The sequence below is a fragment of the Pseudophryne corroboree genome, chromosome 10, assembly GCF_028390025.1.
Source record: "Pseudophryne corroboree isolate aPseCor3 chromosome 10, aPseCor3.hap2, whole genome shotgun sequence".
NCBI lineage: Eukaryota > Metazoa > Chordata > Amphibia > Anura > Myobatrachidae > Pseudophryne > Pseudophryne corroboree.
In genome coordinates this window covers 77,879,413-77,899,814 of record NC_086453.1, presented here as the reverse complement: position 1 = coordinate 77,899,814, position 20,402 = coordinate 77,879,413, and the positions used below count along the sequence as shown (strand labels likewise).

The window sequence follows — 20,402 nt, the reverse complement described above, 5'->3', positions numbered from 1 at the left end:
GCGGTCAGTCGCTCCAAACACGCTCAAAGCTTACGGACAAGCTTGGAGCGAGAGGGAGGAGTTTGTCCGAGGACGAAGTCAAAAAGGTAAGAGCAGGCATCTTTTATTTGGCAGCTGTTTGTTACGGGTAGGTCCAGAGCGGTGGTATCCCGGTACTTAGCTGGTATTTCGTTCTTTAACAAAATCAAGGGTGTCCCTGACGTGACAAAGAGCGGGATTCTGCTTAAGGCGATGAAGGGGTGGGCGCGCGTGGCGCCGATGCCGCCTGATAGGAGGCGGCCCATTGACGCGGTCTTGCTTCCGGCTGTCATCATGGCTGTTGGCAGTATCGCGTCGTCTATTTTTGAGTCGCTGCTGTTCCATTTGGCGTTCTCAATGGCTTATCACGGTGCCTTTCGGGTTTCGGAGCTGGTGGCGCCATCTAAGCGAGCAGATTCGCGCATGCTTCTCGAGGACGTGGTGGTGGGTGAGAGGTCCTTGCTGTGCAGATTGTGTCGCTCTAAGACGGACCAAGTAGGTAGAGGTCGATGGGTCACCTTGGTTTCGGCGCTGGAGGAGAGCATTTGCCCAGTGAGGTTGGCAGTACAATATGCGGCAGTACGGCCCGATGGTCGGGGGTCGTGGTTGCTGCATTATGACGGTCTGCCAGTGACGAAATATCAGTTTCGTTGGATGCTGGGTCGCTGTCTGGCGAGCTTGGGCCTTCCACCCGCTGCTTTCGGGACGCATTCCTTCCGCATCGGGGCTGCGACGTCGGCTGCGTCGGCAGGGTTTTCCGTGGCTGAAATCCAGGCGGTGGGGCAATGGAAGTCGTCGAGTTACAGACGATATATTCGCCCCTTTGCATGATATGTTTGCTTGAATATGGTTTTGTTTATTTGTAGTTGTATAAGTCCTGTTGTAAAGTTCGGTACGTCCTTGTGTGGTGTATCTGTTTGTCTCCCCTGTTTATCCTACTCAGGGATTAGCCACTCGCCGCTGCTGGCAGCGGGGGTCTGGAGTTCTTTTGCGATTTTTTGCCTGACTTGACGGACTGAATTCTAATCTACAATTCGGCTGATCAGTTCTAATCAAAGTCCCTCAGCAGGTTTTTACGCTTTCACCTCCAGCTGAGTTCTTACATGTTTTTTCCCATTTTATACCCCCCTCCCCCCCCCCCCCCCGTTTATTTTCTTATTTTAATTTTGATTTTCCCATTGTGTGTTTATGTTCTGCTTCAAATTGGCTGGAAGCTTTTGCAGATCGGCTAGGCCGTTACTTCTGCAAGACACGAAAATCAATTTTTTCTTTTGGCAGATCCTTCAGGTTAATGCATTTAATAAACTCTGCTTTAGATTCTTATTAACCAAATTTTTACCCCTTTCCTTCTCTTCAGGTTGGGTAGACGATGATTTGGCAGTCTGGGTGGTTGGCCACTCTTATGTGTACTGGGCAGCCAGGTTTTTGGCCTCGGAGGGGGCGCAGATGTTTCCTAGGGCTCATGGCGTTCGTTGGCTTGGTTGGCGGGGAATGATGTGGAAAGATCTGAAGAGTAGATTAGTCAGTCAGGCCAGCGAGCATGGAGTCCCTAGGGTACTGGTTGTCCATTTAGGTGGCAAAGACCTGGGGAAGAGGACATCTTTGGAGCTGCGGTGGGCCATGATGAAGGATCTGGCCTGTGTGGCCGCAGCATGGACCAATTGTGTCTTGGTGTTCTCAATGATGGTGCCAAGGTTGAGTTGGCGAGGTGTGGCGGACGGTCGCCTGATTGATGAGGCCAGGCAGAAGGTGAATGGGGCGGTGGCGAAGTGGGTGTTGTCCCACGGAGGCAAAGTGGTTCGCCACCCTAGGATTCGGTTTCGAGACAGTCACCTTTTTCGGCCTGATGGTGTGCATCTGTCCAATGAGGGGATGATGCTTTTCCTGGAGGATCTGTTCCTAGTGTTGCAGGAGTTAGGTTGAGGTTATGGTGGCGGTGCGAAGACTCTGGGGAGGAGTCTTTCGCTGTTGGCGGAAAAGAACGGCAGGTTGTAGTTTGTCTTGTTAGCTGTAGTGATTTACAGTTTGGTGTGGTTTAGGTGCACTCACCTCCATTGACTTTTAAGGCCACTTGACCACCCGTCCGGGGACAGCGGCATCACCCATCAGGGTGGGTAGTCACCGTGGGGGTATGAGTCAGGCACCTATTACCGATTTTATAGTTTGTATGTAAAGAAGGATAGTTTTGAATTTTAACGTTTTAAGGTTAGCGTCAGTTGAATAGAGCCGTTCTTTTTTCTGCCACCATATGCCGGCTGAATAGGCATGTTAAAATAAGAATTTACTTACCGATAATTCTATTTCTCGTAGTCCGTAGTGGATGCTGGGAACTCCGTAAGGACCATGGGGAATAGCGGCTCCGCAGGAGACTGGGCACAAAAGTAAAGCTTTAGGACTACCTGGTGTGCACTGGCTCCTCCCCCTATGACCCTCCTCCAAGCCTCAGTTAGGATACTGTGCCCGGACGAGCGTACACAATAAGGAAGGATTTTGAATCCCGGGTAAGACTCATACCAGCCACACCAATCACACCGTACAACCTGTGATCTGAACCCAGTTAACAGCATGATAACAGAGGAGCCTCTGAAAAGATGGCTCACAACAATAATAACCCGATTTTTGTAACAATAACTATGTACAAGTATTGCAGACAATCCGCACTTGGGATGGGCGCCCAGCATCCACTACGGACTACGAGAAATAGAATTATCGGTAAGTAAATTCTTATTTTCTCTGACGTCCTAGTGGATGCTGGGAACTCCGTAAGGACCATGGGGATTATACCAAAGCTCCCAAACGGGCGGGAGAGTGCGGATGACTCTGCAGCACCGAATGAGAGAACTCCAGGTCCTCCTCAGCCAGGGTATCAAATTTGTAGAATTTAGCAAACGTGTTTGCCCCTGACCAAGTAGCTGCTCGGCAAAGTTGTAACGCCGAGACCCCTCGGGCAGCCGCCCAAGATGAGCCCACCTTCCTTGTGGAATGGGCTTTTACAGATTTTGGCTGTGGCAGGCCTGCCACAGAATGTGCAAGCTGAATTGTACTACAAATCCAACGAGCAATAGTCTGCTTAGAAGCAGGAGCACCCAGCTTGTTGGGTGCATACAGGATAAACAGCGAGTCAGATTTCCTGACTCCAGCCGTCCTGGAAACATATATTTTCAAGGCCCTGACTACGTCCAACAACTTGGAGTCCTCCAAGTCACTAGTAGCCGCAGGTACCACAATAGGTTGGTTCAGATGAAACACTGAAACCACCTTAGGGAGAAAATGAGGACGAGTCCTCAATTCCGCCCTGTCTGAATGGAAGATCAGATAAGGGCTTTTACAGGATAAAGCCCGCCAATTCTGACACGTGCCTGGCCGAGGCCAGGGCCAACAACATGACCACTTTCCATGTGAGATATTTTAACTCCACAGATTCAAGTGGTTCAAACCAATGTGACTTTAGGAACCCCAAAACTACATTGAGATCCCAAGGTGCCACTGGAGGCACAAAAGGAGGCTGTATATGCAGTACCCCTTTTACAAACGTCTGAACTTCAGGTAGTGAAGCTAGTTCTTTCTGGAAGAAAATTGACAGGGCCGAAATTTGAACCTTAATGGACCCCAATTTTAGGCCCATAGACACTCCTGTTTACAGGAAATGCAGGAATCGACCTAGTTGAAATTCCTCCACCGGGGCCTTACTGGCCTCGCACCACGCAACATATTTTCGCCAAATGCGGTGATAATGCTTTGCGGTTACATCCTTCCTGGCTTGATCAGGGTAGGGATGACTTCATCCGGAATGCCTTTTTCCTTCAGGATCCGGCGTTCAACCGCCCTGCCGTCAAACGCAGCCACGGTAAGTCTTGGAATAGACAGGGTCCTTGCTGGAGCAGGTCCCTTCTTAGAGGTAGAGGCCACGGGTCCTCCGTGAGCATCTCTTGAAGTTCCGGGTACCAAGTCCTTCTTGGCCAATCCGGAGCCACGAGTATAGTTCTTACTCCCCTCCGTCTTATAATTCTCAGTACTTTTGGTATGAGAGGAAGAGGAGGGAACACATACACTGACTGGTACACCCACGGTGTTACAAGAGCGTCCACAGCTATTGCCTGAGGGTCCCTTGACCTGGCGCAATACCTGTCCAATTTTTTGTTTAGGCGGGACGCCATCATGTCCACCTTTGGTTTTTCCCAATGGTTTACAATCATGTGGAAGACTTCTGGGTGAAGTCCCCACTCTCCCGGGTGGAGGTCGTGCCTGCTGAGGAAGTCTGCTTCCCAGTTGTCCACTCCCGGAATGAACACTGCTGACAATGCTATCACATGATTTTCCGCCCAGCGAAAAATCCTTGCAGCTTCTGCCATTGCCCTCCTGCTTCTTGTGCCGCCCTGTCTGTTTACGTGGGCGACTGCGGTGATGTTGTCCGACTGGATCAGCACCGGCTGACCTTGAAGCAGAGGTCTTGCTTGGCTTAGGGCATTGTAAATGGCCCTTAGCTCCAAAATATTTATGTGAAGTGATGTCTCCAGGCTTGACCACAAGCCCTGGAAATTTCTTCCCTGTGTGACTGCTCCCCAGCCTCGCAGGCTGGCATCCGTGGTCACCAGGACCCAGTCCTGAATGCCGAATCTGCGGCCCTCTAGAAGATGAGCACTCTGCAACCACCACAGGAGAGACACCCTTGTCTTTGGTGACAGGGTTATCCGCTGATGCATCTGAAGATGCGATCCGGACCATTTGTCCAGCAGGTCCCACTGGAAAGTTCTTGCGTGGAATCTGCCGAATGGAATTGCTTCGTAGGAAGCCACCATTTTTCCCAGGACCCTTGTGCACTGATGCACTGACACTTGGCCTGGTTTTAGGAGGTTTCTGACTAGTTCGGATAACTCCCTGGCTTTCTCCTCCGGGAGAAAACACCTTTTTCTGGACTGTGTCCAGGATCATCCCTAGGAATAGAAGGCGTGTCGTCGGGATCAGCTGCGATTTTGGAATATTGAGAATCCAACCGTGCTGCCGCAGCACTATCTGAGATAGTGCTACCCCGACTTCCAACTGTTCCCTGGATCTTGCCCTTATCAGGAGATCGTCCAAGTAAGGGATAACTAAAACTCCCTTCTTTCGAAGGAGTATCATCATTTCGGCCATTACCTTGGCAAAGACCCGGGGTGCCGTGGACAATCCAAACGGCAGCGTCTGAAACTGATAGTGACAGTTCTGTACCACAAACCTGAGGTACCCTTGGAGAAGGGTAAATTGGGACATGTAGGTAAGCATCTTTGATGTCCAGAGAGACCATATAGTCCCCTTCTTCCAGGTTTGTAATCACTGCTCTGAGTGACTCCATCTTGAATTTGAACCTTTGTATGTAAGTGTTCAAGGATTTTAGATTTAAAATTGGTCTCACCGAGCCGTCAGGCTTCGGTACCACAAATAGTGTGGAATAGTACCCCTTTCCCTGTTGCAGGAGGGGTACCTTGATTATCACCTGCTGGGAATACAGCCTGTGAATGGCTTGCAATACTGCCTCCCTGTCTGAGGGAGACGTCGGTAAAGCAGACTTTATGAAACGGCGAGGGGGAGACGTCTCGAATTTCTTGAGACGGGTCCCCACCGTGCCTGAGTCCGCTTGTAAAGCCCCAGCGTCATGCTGAGGACTTTGCGGAGGCGGGAGAGGGCTTTTGTTCCTGGGAACTGGCTGTTTGCTGCAGCCTTTTTCCTCTCCCTCTGCCACGGGGCAGAAATGAGGCGCCTTTTGCCCGCTTGCCCTTATGGGGCCGAAAGGACTGCGCCTGATAATACGGCGTCTTCTTAGGTTGAGAAGCTACCTGGGATAAAAATGTGGATTTTCCAGCAGTTGCCGTGGCTACCAGGTCTGATAGACCTACCCCAAATAACTCCTCCCCCTTATAAGGCAATACTTCCATGTGCCTTTTAGAATCCGCATCACCTGACCACTGCCGCTTCCATAAACCTCTTCTTGCAGAAATGGACAGCGCGCTAACTCTTGATGCCAGTCGGCAAATATCCCTCTGTGCATCACGCATATATAAAAATGCATCTTTCAAATGCTCTATAGTCAGTAATATACTGTCCCTATCTAGGGTATCAATATTTTCAGTCAGGGAATCCGACCACGCCACGCCCGCACTGCACATCCAGGCTGAGGCGATTGCTGGTCGCAGTATAACACCCGTGTGAGTGTATATACATTTTAGGATATTCTCCTGCTTTCTATCGGCAGGTTCCTTTAGGCGGCCGTATCAGGAGAGGGTAGTGCTACCTGTTTAGACAAGCGTGTGAGCGCTTTATCCACCCTAGGAGGTGTTTCCCAACGTGCCCTATCCTCTGGCGGGAAAGGGTACGATGCCAATAACCTTTTAGGAATTATCAGTTTTTTATCGGGGGAAACCCACGCCTCATCACACACTTCATTTAATTCATTTAATTCCTCGGATACAGGAAAAACTACAGGCAGTTTTTTCCCACCAAACATAATACCATGCCATTTGAGGTAACGGGCGTTTTAAAGCCCCTGATGGCGTTTGAGACCCCTGGACAGGCACAAGCTGAGTAGCCGGCTGTCTCATGTCGTCAACTGTCTGTCGTAAAGAGCTGACACTATCACGCAATTCCTTCCATAAGCTCATCCACTCAGGTGTCGACTCCCTAGGGGGTGACAACTCTATAATAGGCAATTGCTCCGCCTCCATCTCATTTTCCTCCTCAAACATGTCGACACAATCGTACCGACACACCGCACACACACAGGGAATACTCTGTTAGAGGACAGGACCCCACTAGCCCTTTGGGGAGACAGAGGGAGAGTATGCCAGCACACACCAGAGCGCTATATATAGACAGGAATACCACTATAAAATGTGCTTTTCCCTTTATAGCTGCTGTTAGTATCAAAACTGCGCCAAATTAGTGCCCCCCTCTCTTTTTTACCCTTTTCTGTAGTGCAGGACTGCAGGGGAGAGTCAGGGAGACGTCCTTCCAGCGGAGCTGTGATGGAAAATGGCGCCCGTGTGCTGAGGAGATAGGCTCCGCCCCCTTCTTGGCGGCCTTTTCTCCCGCTTTTTGGTGAGTTCTGGCAGGGGTTAAAATACATCCATATAGCCCTGGGGGTTATATGTGGTGTATTTATGCCAGCCAAGGTGTTTACATTGCTGCTCAGGGCGCCCCCCCCTAGCGCCCTGCACCCTCAGTGACCGAAGTGTGAAGTGTGCCTGAGTAACAATGGCGCACAGCTGCAGTGCTGTGCGCTACCTTGTTGAAGACTGATGTCTTCTGCCGCCGATTTTTCCGGACCTCTTCTTGCTTCTGGCTCTGTAAGGGGGCCGGCGGCGCGGCTCTGGGACCGAGCTCCGAGGCTGGGCCTGTGTTCGGTCCCTCTGGAGCTAATGGTGTCCAGTAGCCTAAGAAGCCATATCCACTCTGCACGCAGGTGAGTTCGCTTCTTCTCCCCTTAGTCCCTCGATGCAGTGAGCCTGTTGCCAGCAGGTCTCACTGAAAATAAAAAACCTAAAACTAAACTTTCACTAAGAAGCTCAGGAGAGCCCCTAGTGTGCACCCTTCTCGGCCGGGCACAAAAATCTAACTGAGGCTTGGAGGAGGGTCATAGGGGGAGGAGCCAGTGCACACCAGGTAGTCCTAAAGCTTTACTTTTGTGCCCAGTCTCCTGCGGAGCCGCTATTCCCCATGGTCCTTACGGAGTTCCCAGCATCCACTAGGACGTCAGAGAAATACATTTTTCAATTTACAGGTTTACTAATGGTTAGGGTACAATAAATAGCTAACAATTTTCTGCCAAATTCAAGTCTCAGTGTCATTATTTCTTGGTATTAAAGGTAATGAATGCTTTACTTTTGAATAAGGGGTCCACAAATTATCATTAGGAGGTTTAGGAGAGCGAAATGACTGCATAGGAATGGAGAGAGTTAAACATCCTGTGAGGGGTGGACCTAGCTGTGAGGAAAGTACAGCCCATGGAAAAAGGGGAGGGTTAATATATATAGGGAATGCTAGGCCAGCTCGGTCTCTCTTGCTGCTGAATTGCCTTCCCGCCCTCCCACCCTGTTTGGTAGAGGTTCTGGCACGGAGTGCCTTGGCTTTGAATTGTTAGTCTGGTTTTATCGTTGGCTATTTGTTGGCGGAAAAGAACGGCAGGTTGTAGTTTGTCTTGTTAGCTGTAGTGATTTACACTTTGGTGTGGTTAAGGTGCACTCACCTCCATTGACTTTTAAGGCCGCTCGACCACCCGTCCGCGGGCAGCGGCATCACCTATCAGGGTGGGTAGTCACCGTGGGGGTATGAGTCGGGCACCTACTACCGATTTTATAGTTTGTTATGTAAAGTAGGATAGTTTTGAATTTTTTTTAGTTTTAAGGTTAGCGTCAGTTGAATAGAGCCGTTCTTTTTTCTGCCACCATATGCCGGCTGAATCGGCATGTTAAATACATTTTTCAATTTACAGGTTTACTAATGGTTAGGGTACAATAAATAGCTAACAATTTTCTGCCAAATTCAAGTCTCCGTGTCATTATTTCTTGGTATTAAAGGTAATGAATGCTTTACTTTTGAATAAGGGGTCCACAAATTATCATTAGGAGGTTTATGCTGCCCTGGACTTTCTGGCTTATGCTGGTGTTTTGGGGTGCCACACCCTGCACCTAGATATAGCGCTAGGGACCCCAAATATACAGAGACGCCTTGATGCGGCTTTGGGGCTTATTCACACATTTGCACAAATATGTGTAACCAAGATCTCTGAATTCTAATATTTTGTGGGATTTATATCTGGTTACTGTTATCATTCAGGGTGCTGGGGAAAACAACGTCTCTTTTTTTCTTGCTACTACTGTCGGCATTATGTGTATTGGGGTGCTACTACTGTGGGCATTATTACTATTGTGTGACCACGCCCCTTTATTTTTTAGACCATGCCCCCTTTTTGGGGCGGAGTTCCCCCACCTCTCTAGGACCACTCTCTAGGCTGACAACGAGGGTGAGACAACGGAGTCATGTTCTGAAGGGGTTGCTGCTGAGCTCCGTATCGATTGCAGCTTTACGTTCCTGTACTTGGGGCTCATCCGCCCAGTTCCAGGAGTACCAACGTAACATTATCACCGGCCATACAACAAAAAAGAAACAAAGCTCAATAGTAGTTTTTTCTTTTTTGGCCCAGTCCAGTCCTGTCTAGAGTCCAGTGTGCAGAACCCAGTCCAGTGTGCAGAACCCAGTCCAGTGTGCAGAACCCAGTCCAGTGTGCAGAACCCAGTCCAGTGTGCAGAACCCAGTCTTGTCTTGTCAAGTCTAGAATCCAGTCTAGAATCCAGTCTAGTCTTGTCTGGTTTGAAATCCTCCTAAGCCTACTATGCAAGCCCTGCAGACGTCTCTCTCAGCCCTGAACTCTGCTTTCAGTGCTTTGAAACCTGAGCGGCTGGAAGTTCTGCAGCAATCCTTAAAGCAACTGCAAATCCTTCTGACCAAAATTTTGCTTATTTTGCCAGAAGTTGTTGAGAGTTCATCCTCTAAAGAGACTCTTGTTCAGAATATGGTGACAAGAAAATCCTCAGGTTTAATTGAAGAGAAAAGGTTTAAAAGTTTTCCACGGCCCAGGCTCTCAGAAGAGGAGCGTCTGCGTTGCAGAAACTTAAACGTATGCCTATATTGTGGGGGTTTAGGCTACTATCTGCAGACCTGTGAGTTGCGCAAGCCAAAGTGTGGCGACAAGTCCTGCCCTCTGTCTAAGTTGAGTCAGGATTTAAGACCTAGTCCTGTCTCCACTGTGGCAGAGGTACTTGTCACAAGACCCACACTAAAAAGCACTCTGTCCTATAATTGGGGTCCTTGGACTAGGGAGCCCCATTATAGATTCAGGAACCAAAGGAGAATATTTCTCTCCTCTCTTGATTCTCCTGTTGAATCAGAGTTACAAACCCCGGTAGCCGATGCCCAGAGTCCTGGAGCGGTACCCGATGTCCAGGGTCATAGAGGGACATCGAATATAATAGCTCAGGTGTCAATACCAGAAGGGGTCTCAGAAGTTGTTACCCCAGGTAGGGACTTGAAAAGCGCAACCCCAGAAAAGGTGTCTAAAACCATAGTTCTAGAAGGGAACTCGAGAAGCAAAACCCCAGAAGGGATCTTTGAAGTAATATCCCCAAGTGGGGTCTCGAGAGACACAGCCCCAGAGAAGGGTCTAGAGGTCGCTTCCCCAGGAAAGGACTCACGAGGCATAGCGTTAGTGGAGGTTCTGAAAGTTATAGCATCAGCAAAAGTCCCGGAGGTCATAGTCCCGGGAGAAGTATCGATAATTATCGACTCAGAGAGGGAGGCTGACGGCCCGGTCCCAGAGAGGGAGGCTGACGACCAGGTCCCAGAGAGGGAGGCTGACGGCCCGGTCCCAGAGAGGGAGGCTGACGGCCCGGTCCCAGAGAGGGAGGCTGACGGCCCGGTCCCAGAGAGGGAGGCTGACGGCCCGGTCCCAGAGAGGGAGGCTGACGGCCCGTTCCCAGAGAGGGAGGCTGACGGCCCGGTCCCAGTAGAAGAATCCGAGGTGCTGACCCAAGCGGGGTTCCCGAAGGCCACTGCCCCGGGTGGGGTTCCGAGGGCCACTGCCCCAGGTGGGGTTCAGGAAGTCTCAGCCTCGAGTAAGGTCAGTAGTGACCAGGTCCTAGCAAAGCACTCTAGTCAGTCAGATGGGAAGGAAGCAGATCCTGACTCTGTTGATATCTCAACATCTATAATCTTTGATGGGGACTTAGTCCAATTTCTGGCGCTTTACAAACACTATTACATCATTATGTTGTCTAGACCATTTCTGGGCATCACTTCAGAGAACCTTGTGCTCCATCTGATATATTCCTTTAGAGGGGAGCCTTTTGAGTGGGCGTCCAATTTAATGAAAACTGAAGATCCCATTCTTCAGGATCCCCCGGCATTCAGTGATGCAGTAATTAAGAGATATGTTTCCATAGAAATTGGTTCAGGTTCCGCTAGATCACCCTTCTTATCTGCTGAGAGTCCACCGTATACTGTAAACTTGGCACAAAAGTCTCAGCCCGTTGTTTTGACTGCAGGATGTGCTTTTCTGTCTTCTTCTAGTAGTAGTACTTTGCCTAAAAGTTCAGTTCCCAAGGTTAAAAAACCAATCTCTGATTTGAACCCAGCCTTGCTGGAAGGTACCATCAGTTCAGACAATGTTTGGGGAATTACCTTGGTCAGACCTCAAGAACTTTATAAAAAAAAAAGAAGAAGGAAAAGAAAAAGAAATAATTATTGACTCTTGCCTTGTGTAAAAAAAAATGTTTTTCCTTGTCTTGTGTCTTGGCCACCGTCTTGTCTTGTCTTGGGTCTTGGCCACCGTCAAGGGGGGAGGGGGGTACTGTTACAAGCTGTTGCCACAGCTTGTTTCTGTTTCTTGTCTTTGCCTGTTTGTTCCAGTGTCAGGTTTATTAATGTATACCTTGTTTTGGAAAACCTGAATTTTGGGGTCCGTTGACCCCTCCTCAAGGGGGGGGGATACTGTTATGAGCCACGGCTGTGGCTCATTCCTGTTTTGCATTTTGGTTATGTATTTTATGTTATACTTCTGTTTCTGTTCCCCGTGGGTGTCATGGGGTGTCCGGAGCCCACCCTTAAGGAGAGGGTACAGGTTCATTCCTGTTTTCCATTTATGTATTTTATGTGTTAGTTCTCTGGCAGGCCAGGATTTCCCTTTGCTCTGGTTTAGAAGACTCTTGTTTGCTGCCGGTGGTGAGTCTGTGTAATTGCAGCCTGTTCCCATGTGTTCAGCCTCACCTGTCTGTTAATTGCACCTGTCAGTTGTGCAGCAGGGCAGCTGCACAACATAATTAATTAGGTTCTCTGCAGCTATTGGAGGGCTGTCTGTTATATTCTGTCTCAGTGCATTTCACAGACGCCGGTGATAGTTCCTGTCCAGTTTCTGAGCTTCTGTCTAGCTGCTTCCAGCCTTGATCCAGTGTCTGATCCAGTGTCCTGCCTAGAAGCATTCCTGTCCAGAAGTCCTGTGGCTTTGTCTGTGTCTGATCAAGTATCTGGCTTCTTGGTGTCCACCGGTCTGTTGTTTGGGATTCTGCCTGTCCTCCGGTCCTGAGAGCCTGTGTCCGCTACATTGGGGGTTCCTGTCCATTTGCCAGTATTTGTACCGGTTTCGTGAGTGTCGGTTTTGCCGCGTCCGTCGGCCAAGGCCGCTGTATTCTTTAGTTTCTAGTTACTGGTGTTTTGCAGAGGGTTCTGCATATGCTGTCAGCGCCGGTACACAACAGTATTGTGTCGGCGTGTGGACAGCATTTCCTTTGTTGTTTATCCTGGCGGCTGTGCCCCACATACTTTATTTAAGTTCTGTAGCGCCCCTAACTCTGTATTTCTGTCTTTAGTTAGAGGTTCCCCTTGTCATCACCCCATCTCAGTTTACGCTTTGTCTCCAACTAAGACCGGGGGGCATCGGAGTTGGGCAGACATAATCCGACCTTCAAACGCGGCTGCCGTGGGCCCATGAAACCATAGTCATGCAGGCGTAGGCTGACAACGAGGGTGAGACAACGGAGTCAGGTTCCGTAGGGGTTGCTGCTGAGCTCCGTATCTATTGCAGCTTTACGTTCCTGTACTTGGGGCTCATCCGCCCAGTTCCAGGAGTACCAAGTACAGTGAACGTAACAACTAGGCAATCCAGGTAGTTCTTAGCAGAAAGTAATTATAATCATATAACCAGGGTGGGAGATCTACACTGGCTGGCTTATAACAGCCACACTAACCAATGAAAAAAGCCAGGCTGGGAGTGTTAACTCTAATTACAAACCCTGTGCACCTGCAGAGCTGCTTGTACACAGAGAGTCTATGGAACAGAAAACACAGGAAGACACAGATGGATCAGCTGACACCAGGAGCAATCTGAACAGAATCATTACAGTAAAAAGTAATATTATCCTTTACAGTAGGACTACAGATCCTAACAAGCCTGTCTCATATGCAGTACTTGCTGGTATTTGGAGAACCACAAGTACCAGCAGGTGCAGCATTAAGGGCCAGTAGGTAACTATAGTCCCCCTCAGAAAAAGAGAAAATGCAGATGCACACTGTAAATAGTAAACACTGCTAATTATAATAATTATAATAAACTTCTGCAATATAATAGTAAATTTGAGGTGCATAGCATAATTTGGGCCAAAAATATGAGCCAACTAACTGCAACCAGGTGAACTCCTATGGTGGGTCCCTAGCACTTTGGCTCAAGTCCAGGGCATGGCACCCACCAGGCCAGCACAAGCCATGTGTTGAGAATGTTAGATACTGTAGGTGAGAGGTAATAATTAGAGTGTTAGTAAGTGTGATTTAAGATTAAAATAATTAGGTGCTAATAGGTGCTATATTAGGTGTTACAATATGATGTCCCAAAGCAGTCAGGCCACACCAAGCCAGGACGTATTTATGTTCCTACAGTATTATTATCCTCAATAAGATTAATTTCCAGTGTTTCTAGTAAATTTTGACCACCTCAAAGCTACAAAATTGTTCACCAATATTGGCCATAGGCTGGCTGGCTAAAGTAAGCAACAGACCATCAGTACAAACACACCACAGTTACTTTAAAAGAATATAGCACATCTTTGAAACATTGTCACACAGCAACAGCAGAGAGGATGGCAGTCTAATAAACTATACAACCCCATAGAAATATTGTTTTTAAAAGATGAGTCTTTAGGACAGTACAGTGAAATTAAGGTGGAATATGTAGTGGTAGGAAAGTAAAGTCATTGATTTATAAAAAATTAAATACATTTCACAATTTGTTTTGCAGCAGCTGAGCTGAGAAAAGGCCATAAAATAATGTACTGTTAATATTGTCAAGGATTCCTGAAAAGGGTTGAAAGAGAAGCCAGTAAAATTAATAGCTGCATTGAAAAGTTGCATTCTCTAAATTAGCCTATGTTACAAACTAATAAATATTAGGAGTCTAACCTGCTGACACAATTACCCCCCATCCTCCCTTTTTATTAATTGGGTAACATACCACTGTAGTACATTTATGATGTGCATCAGAAAGTCTGAGTATGGAGGATAATGCCATGTTTTTTTCTCCTAAATCTATCCCATAAGTGGTGCAAGATGGAATTGTCCTTGGGCCCTCCTGTTCACCCTTTTTTGTATATTAAATAGGACATGCACAGTTTAACAAACCAATCACTTCAGCAACAGCAACTGCCGCTTTTGTGGTTTAAGTGCTTGGTTTGTTTGGGGCCCCACAAACCAAGCTACCAATGGGCTTAAGGTAGCTAACATTGGTGTTATTCATCGTCACATTTGAAACATGTCAGACCGCAACATAGGTAACAGGGACACTCCTAGACTCTCCTCTGGGATTTCTGAAGTTTCTGACCGCACAGTTTGTTCTTCAGCCTTGGTTTTGTTTTTTTGGGGCACAGATTCATCTGTTTTAAGGGTGACACATCTAGGTGTTGAATGTAGGGTTACAGAAGATGCATGACTGTGTTTGGCCCTGTATTTCTCAAACTCCGCAATTGGCCTTTTATTGCATGAAACAGCAGTAGCAGGACCAACACGCGCAAAGAAGCACCATGGTCTGAACCTTTCCTTGGTATTACGTGTGATATATTGAATGTTGGCAATTTTACATATTTTGGCGTTAAATTTTCCTCTCATATTTAGAGAGGTAATGCTTCCTTAACTATTGTGAAATGCTGTTTAGATTTGAGGTGCCCTTTTGTACACCTTTAGTAGATGTTGAAGAAGACTATGACTGGCAGCAGCTGCAGCACTAGTCTAGGTAATTCTGCTCTTCTATAGACTGATCCCTTGATTAGTCTTATTTTATAAAACCAGGACAGGAGTAAAGCTAAATAATTTTTTTACACTTATGATTTTGGGGTGCAGATAATGGGGAAAACACACACTCAGTAATATGACACAGCTAATATGATGGGTGGTCTTCTGTATGCCGAATGTCGGGATCCCGGCGCACAGTATCCCGGCGCCGGAATCGCGACACCCGGCATACCGACAACTATTCTCCCTCGTGGGGAGCGCAGCGTGGCGAGCGCAGCGAGCCCGCAATGGGCTCCATTGCGCTCGCCACGCTGTCGGTATGCCGGCGGTCAGGCTCCCGGCGCCGGTATGCTGGTCGCCGGGAGCCCGAGCACCGGCATATCGTACTACACCCAATATGATATGTACTGCGTCACTTGTTTTCATTTTTAATAACAGCTGCAGAAACTGTTGCTCAACTTCAATAATAATGATAATAATTTTTTTCTAGTAAACAAATAGGCGATATGTATCAGGAAGGCCAGGCACCCAGTATGTATTATGTAACACTACCCTGCTTTTATGATTTGTACTGTCACTTGTTTTCATTTTTATTAACAGCAGGAACAATTTCTCAACTTTAATAATAATAATATTAATAATTTTGTAGTAGACAGGTCAGATAGGCGACACGTATCAGTCAGGCACTCGGCAGTAACACAATACAGCTAATAATATTAATTTAGTATCTGCGTCACTCTTAAAATATTTAAATAAGTGTTTTTCTAAACAGGAAAAAATGTATTACCACTAGGTAAGTGTTTAAAACAGTCCTCCTATACTCCTAAAGCACCCTAATGACACCCTGTTCCAGCCTCCTCCAGCCCCGCACCCCCATCCCACACCCTTTCCCTCCGCTCTCCAGTATGAAATGGCGTTTGTGATCAAGAGGTAGGTACTTACGTATAATCCAAAACTCGCAAGATCCGACTACATTGAAATCCAAAACATGCAAGATCTAACACCAGGAACATGATATTTTGCCTTATTTTTGGATCTGAGTGGGGCAGGAACTTTCAAGCAGGAACTTGAAAACACTCGGATCCCCTAAGTTTGGGGTGTTTGGATTTTGAAAAATCCGAAATGCACATCTCTACCGTAAACTGGTGTGTTGTGGTAGGGTTTTGTGTGTTGTACGTACTCAACAGTGAGTGTGAGAACATTGCACTGGGAGACTAACTGCCTTAACGTGCCATAGCTTAGTTGAAATCATCCTTTAATAAACTACCTCATTGATGATAATTTTTATTTACACTGATCTTTTACAACAATGCAGAATTTTACTGTACTACAAACATTTTTTTTTTTTTTACAGAACACCCACCACCATCTGAACCAAATGTAGGACTCATCATAGGAATTGTGGTTGCAGTTCTGTTAGCGGTGACTCTTGTTGCGGCATCATCTTACCTGTTCATTGTATGTAAACGACGAAAAAAGTAAGTAACCTCCATATAGCAAAATCTCAAAACAGACAGTTGGAGTACCCTAGGTCCTTGTAGCTCTTGCAGAATTACTGTTTTTTGGTTCCTCCTTTATGTTGTCCTTAACCTTACCCCATTGTTCGCTCCATCACCTTTCATTGGCATAGACACCAAATGTTTTTTTTTTGTTTCGTGGGATAGTCCCAGGTCTAAGAGATTTTTCCCTGGAAAATGTTGTTCCTGTGAAGTCCCCATTCTTCAGCACTGACCATTTGAACAGTGCATACTGCATGTAGGTGGTCATACCGAGTTGTTCGCTCGCTAGCAGTTTTTAGCAGCTGTGCAAACGCTATGCCGCCTCCCACTGGGAGTGTATTTTAGCTTTGCAGAAGTGCAAATGAAAGGATCGCAGAGTGGCAGCAAAGTTTTTTTGTGCAGTTTTAGAGTAGCTCAATACCTACTCAGCGCTTGCGATGACTTCAGACTGTTCAGTTTCTGTTTTGACGTCACAAACACGCCCTGCGTTCGCCCAGCCACGCCTGCGTTTTTCCTGGCACGCCTGCATTTTTCTGAACACTCCCTGAAAACGGTCAGTTGCCACCCAGAAACGCCTCCTTCATGTCAATAACTCGGCGGACAGCAGTGCGACTTAAAAGCTTTGCTAGACCTTGTGTGAAACTACACCAGTGGCGCACCCAGTGGGGGTTTCCGAGCACCCAGAAACCCCCCTCCACTAAAATTTTTTTTTTTTTTTTTTTTTTTGCTGCATGAGTATTATTAATGGCTGTCTAGCATCCTCTGCAGCCTGCTGTCTTCCTGGTGGCACTTGTAAGTGCAATAAAAGTTTACTTTATTTTAATTATAGTACATATATATCCATGTGCATACATATATACACATGTATATACATACATACATATAAACACACACACACACACACATGATAGATAGATAGATATATATATATACATACACATGTGTATATATATATATATGTGTACTGTATGTGTGTGTACATATATATATATATGTATGCATGTTTAATATGCTATGTATATGTGTATATGTATGTATGTATGTGTGTATGTATATATATATATATATATGTGTAGATATATGTATATATATATATATATATATACACACACACATACACACACACACCGACACACTAGTTTTACGGACCCAGCATATACTGGGTCACCTCAGTCCCCACCCCCGTGATTGGCTCCGCCCAGTTCTGGAAACCCCCCCATGCAAATCCTGCGTTTGCCACTGTATACAGTTCGTTGTAATATTACTTAACGCGTGCGCATTGCGCCGCATGCGCAGAAGTGCCTTTTTTTGCCTCATCGCTGCACAGTGACCGAATACAGCTAGCGATCAACTAGGAATGACCACCGTAGTCTCTGATGAAATTACTGTTTGTTTTTTTAAGGCCTTCAAATAACATGAATTCAGTGATGGAAGAGCCAGCTAGCAATGGTAAGTTGCACCACCTACCTATCTCTGTTGCCAGGGTATAAAGCGTAAGGCACCCACAAATGTAGCAATATCTCAGCTGAAATCTGGCAATTCAGACAATATCAAGATTTAGTAGCTAAAGCGCATGAGGCCTTATTCAGGTTCAGTTGTAAATTAGCAAAATCGCAGATGGGCAGATTATTGTCCATCTGCACATGCGCTGCGAACGCATTGCGCGTGCACAACCTGTGATTTGCATTTCTTCTGTGATCGCATTTCGTTGGGATGCAGTCGCAGGTTGATTGACAGGTAGCCAGCGTTCGTGGGCGTACACATTGGGTTTTTTTTTTTGGGGGGGGGGTTCAGAAAATGCAGGCGTATCATGGCTATTTTCAGGGTGTGCATCTGACGTTAGCTGCGATTGCAGCAACTAAAGATGGTAGAGCTCATCACCCCCCCACAATCATGCCACACCTGTTATTCGTAGCTACTCTCAGATGGTGCTTTGCCACTGCCAAAAGTCACAACTAGGATTGATGGTGCTGAGAATAAAAACAAATTAAAAAAGAATGTTAGTCAATTAAAACTGTTGTTTTAAATTCTGTCTGTATACAGTACTTACAGTATATTGGTACTGAAATACACATTGGAAACATAAATAAGGGAAGTACAAGAGCAAGGGAATTTAAAAGTGAATGGGTTGTGGTCTGGTGGTCACTAAGGACCCCAGAAGCTTTAGAAGCTATAATATTTTAGATGCTTTTTTTTTAAAACTGGTGCCACCAGTTGAGCCAACAATGTTTAGGACAGGTAAAAAGAAAAAAAAAATGTTTTATGCCATCAGTGTGACTTTCTGACACCCTGTGAGGTTTTTTATATGGGGTTCCCAAATCTTAGTCACTTGGGTGCCCCATGTTCTTTTTTGCCACCCTATATATACAGTACATCAGCTAAAGGGGACAGATTGAATATACTGTAGCCTGTTTCAAATATAGAAGAATAAGAGGGTGAGTGAGAGGGAGAATGCAAGCAGGGGCGTAGCCAGAAGTTTGAGGGCCCCATAGCAACATTTTGAAGGGCCCCTGTCCCAATGCTTCAACAGAGATAGTTCTCTCCAGCAATTGTTCATTGTATGCCACATAATAGTGCCCTAGTTTATTTACTGAGCTATAGTAGTGCCTTAGTTACTGGTATCCTCCATGGTACTGCCCTTGTTTATTTTATATACCATAGTATGTCACAGTGTAGGGCTGCTAGCAGAGCCGGATTAACAATGGGGTGGATTGAGCTGCAGCTCCAGGCCCCCCATTGAAAATAGGCCCACATGAGACTGACAGCATTGACAGGAAAAAACTTTTTCCTGTCACTGACTGTCAGCGGCCTCCTCTCTCCCATGCCCCCTCCTCCGGCTCCAGCACTCTCACCTGAGAAGTAACGGAGCCGTGCAGGCAGTGTGCTGGCCGCCCCTCCCTCTCCAGTCTCTCCGGGGTCCTGCTTTCACATACAGGCCCAAGCTCCGCCCACAGACTGCACGGGGAGCTGCTGCTGCAGGAGGCCTGGCAAGGTTAACTTAATGGTGGTGGTGGGGGTGTCTGTAGTGTGTACTGTGTGTGTATATGTGGTGGTGGTGGGGGGTGTACTTTGTGTGTGTAGTGTGTACTGTGTGTGTATATGTGGTGGTGGGGGTGTGTGTACTTTGTGTGTGTAGTGTGTACTGTGTGTGTGTACTATGGGGTATATGCAATTGTGTTTTTAAATTCAACACAATACGACAGTCACATACCCTCCCGCCGGGAACCAAATTCGACATATTCAATAAAAAACGGATTTGACAGTCCCGCTGTCGAAAAACGGACCAATTGACGGATAGTGTGCGTCCTGGATTCGACTTTTTGGACGGCACAAAAGTGTTTAAAAAACCCAGAAAAAAATGCGTGGGGTCCCCCCTCCTAAGCATAACCAGCCTCGGGCTCTTTGAGCTGGTCCTAGTTGTAAAAATAAGGGGGGGAAAATGACAGGGGATCCCCCATATTTTTACAACCAGCACCGGGCTCTGCGCCTGGTCCTGGTGCAAAAAATATGGGGGACAAAAAGCGTAGGGGTCCCCCGTATTTTTAACACCAGCAGCGGGCTCCACTAGCTGGAGAGATAATGCCACAGCCGGGGGACACTTTTATACTGGTCCCTGCGGCCGTGGCATTAAATCCCCAACTAGTCAACCCTGGCCGGGGTACCCTGGAGGAGTGGGGACCCCTTAAATCAAGTGGTCCCCCCCTCCAGCCACCCAATGGCCAGGTGTGAAGCCCGAGGCTGTCCCCCCATCCAAGGGCTGCGGATGGGGGGCTGATAGCCTTGTGTAAAAAAAAGAGTATTGTTTTTTGTAGCAGAACTACAAGTCCCAGCAAGCCTCCCCGCAAGCTGGTACTTAAAGAACCACAAGTACCAGCATGCGGGGGGGAAATGGGCCCGCTGGTACCTGTAGTTCTACTGCAAAAAAAATACCCAAATAAAAACAGTACACAGACACCGTGAAAGTAAAACTTTATTGCATACATGCACACCAACATACATACATACTTACCTATGTTCACACGAGGTTCGGTCCACTTCTCCAAGTAGAATCCACGGTGTACCTGAAAATAAAATTATACTCACCAA

At 47.0% G+C, this 20,402-nt stretch overlaps 1 protein-coding gene across 1 annotated transcript in view; it reads left to right on the top strand.

The window, feature by feature from the left end:
• Nucleotides 1–20,402, top strand: part of LOC134965206 (carcinoembryonic antigen-related cell adhesion molecule 21-like) — a 270,497-nt gene that overhangs the window by 230,218 nt on the left and 19,877 nt on the right. Inside the window, exons 8-9 of the mRNA XM_063941715.1 lie at nucleotides 16,172–16,295; nucleotides 17,719–17,765. Of these exons, the coding sequence (XP_063797785.1) occupies nucleotides 16,172–16,295; nucleotides 17,719–17,765 (171 nt within the window). The remainder of the gene's footprint in view (nucleotides 1–16,171; nucleotides 16,296–17,718; nucleotides 17,766–20,402) is intronic.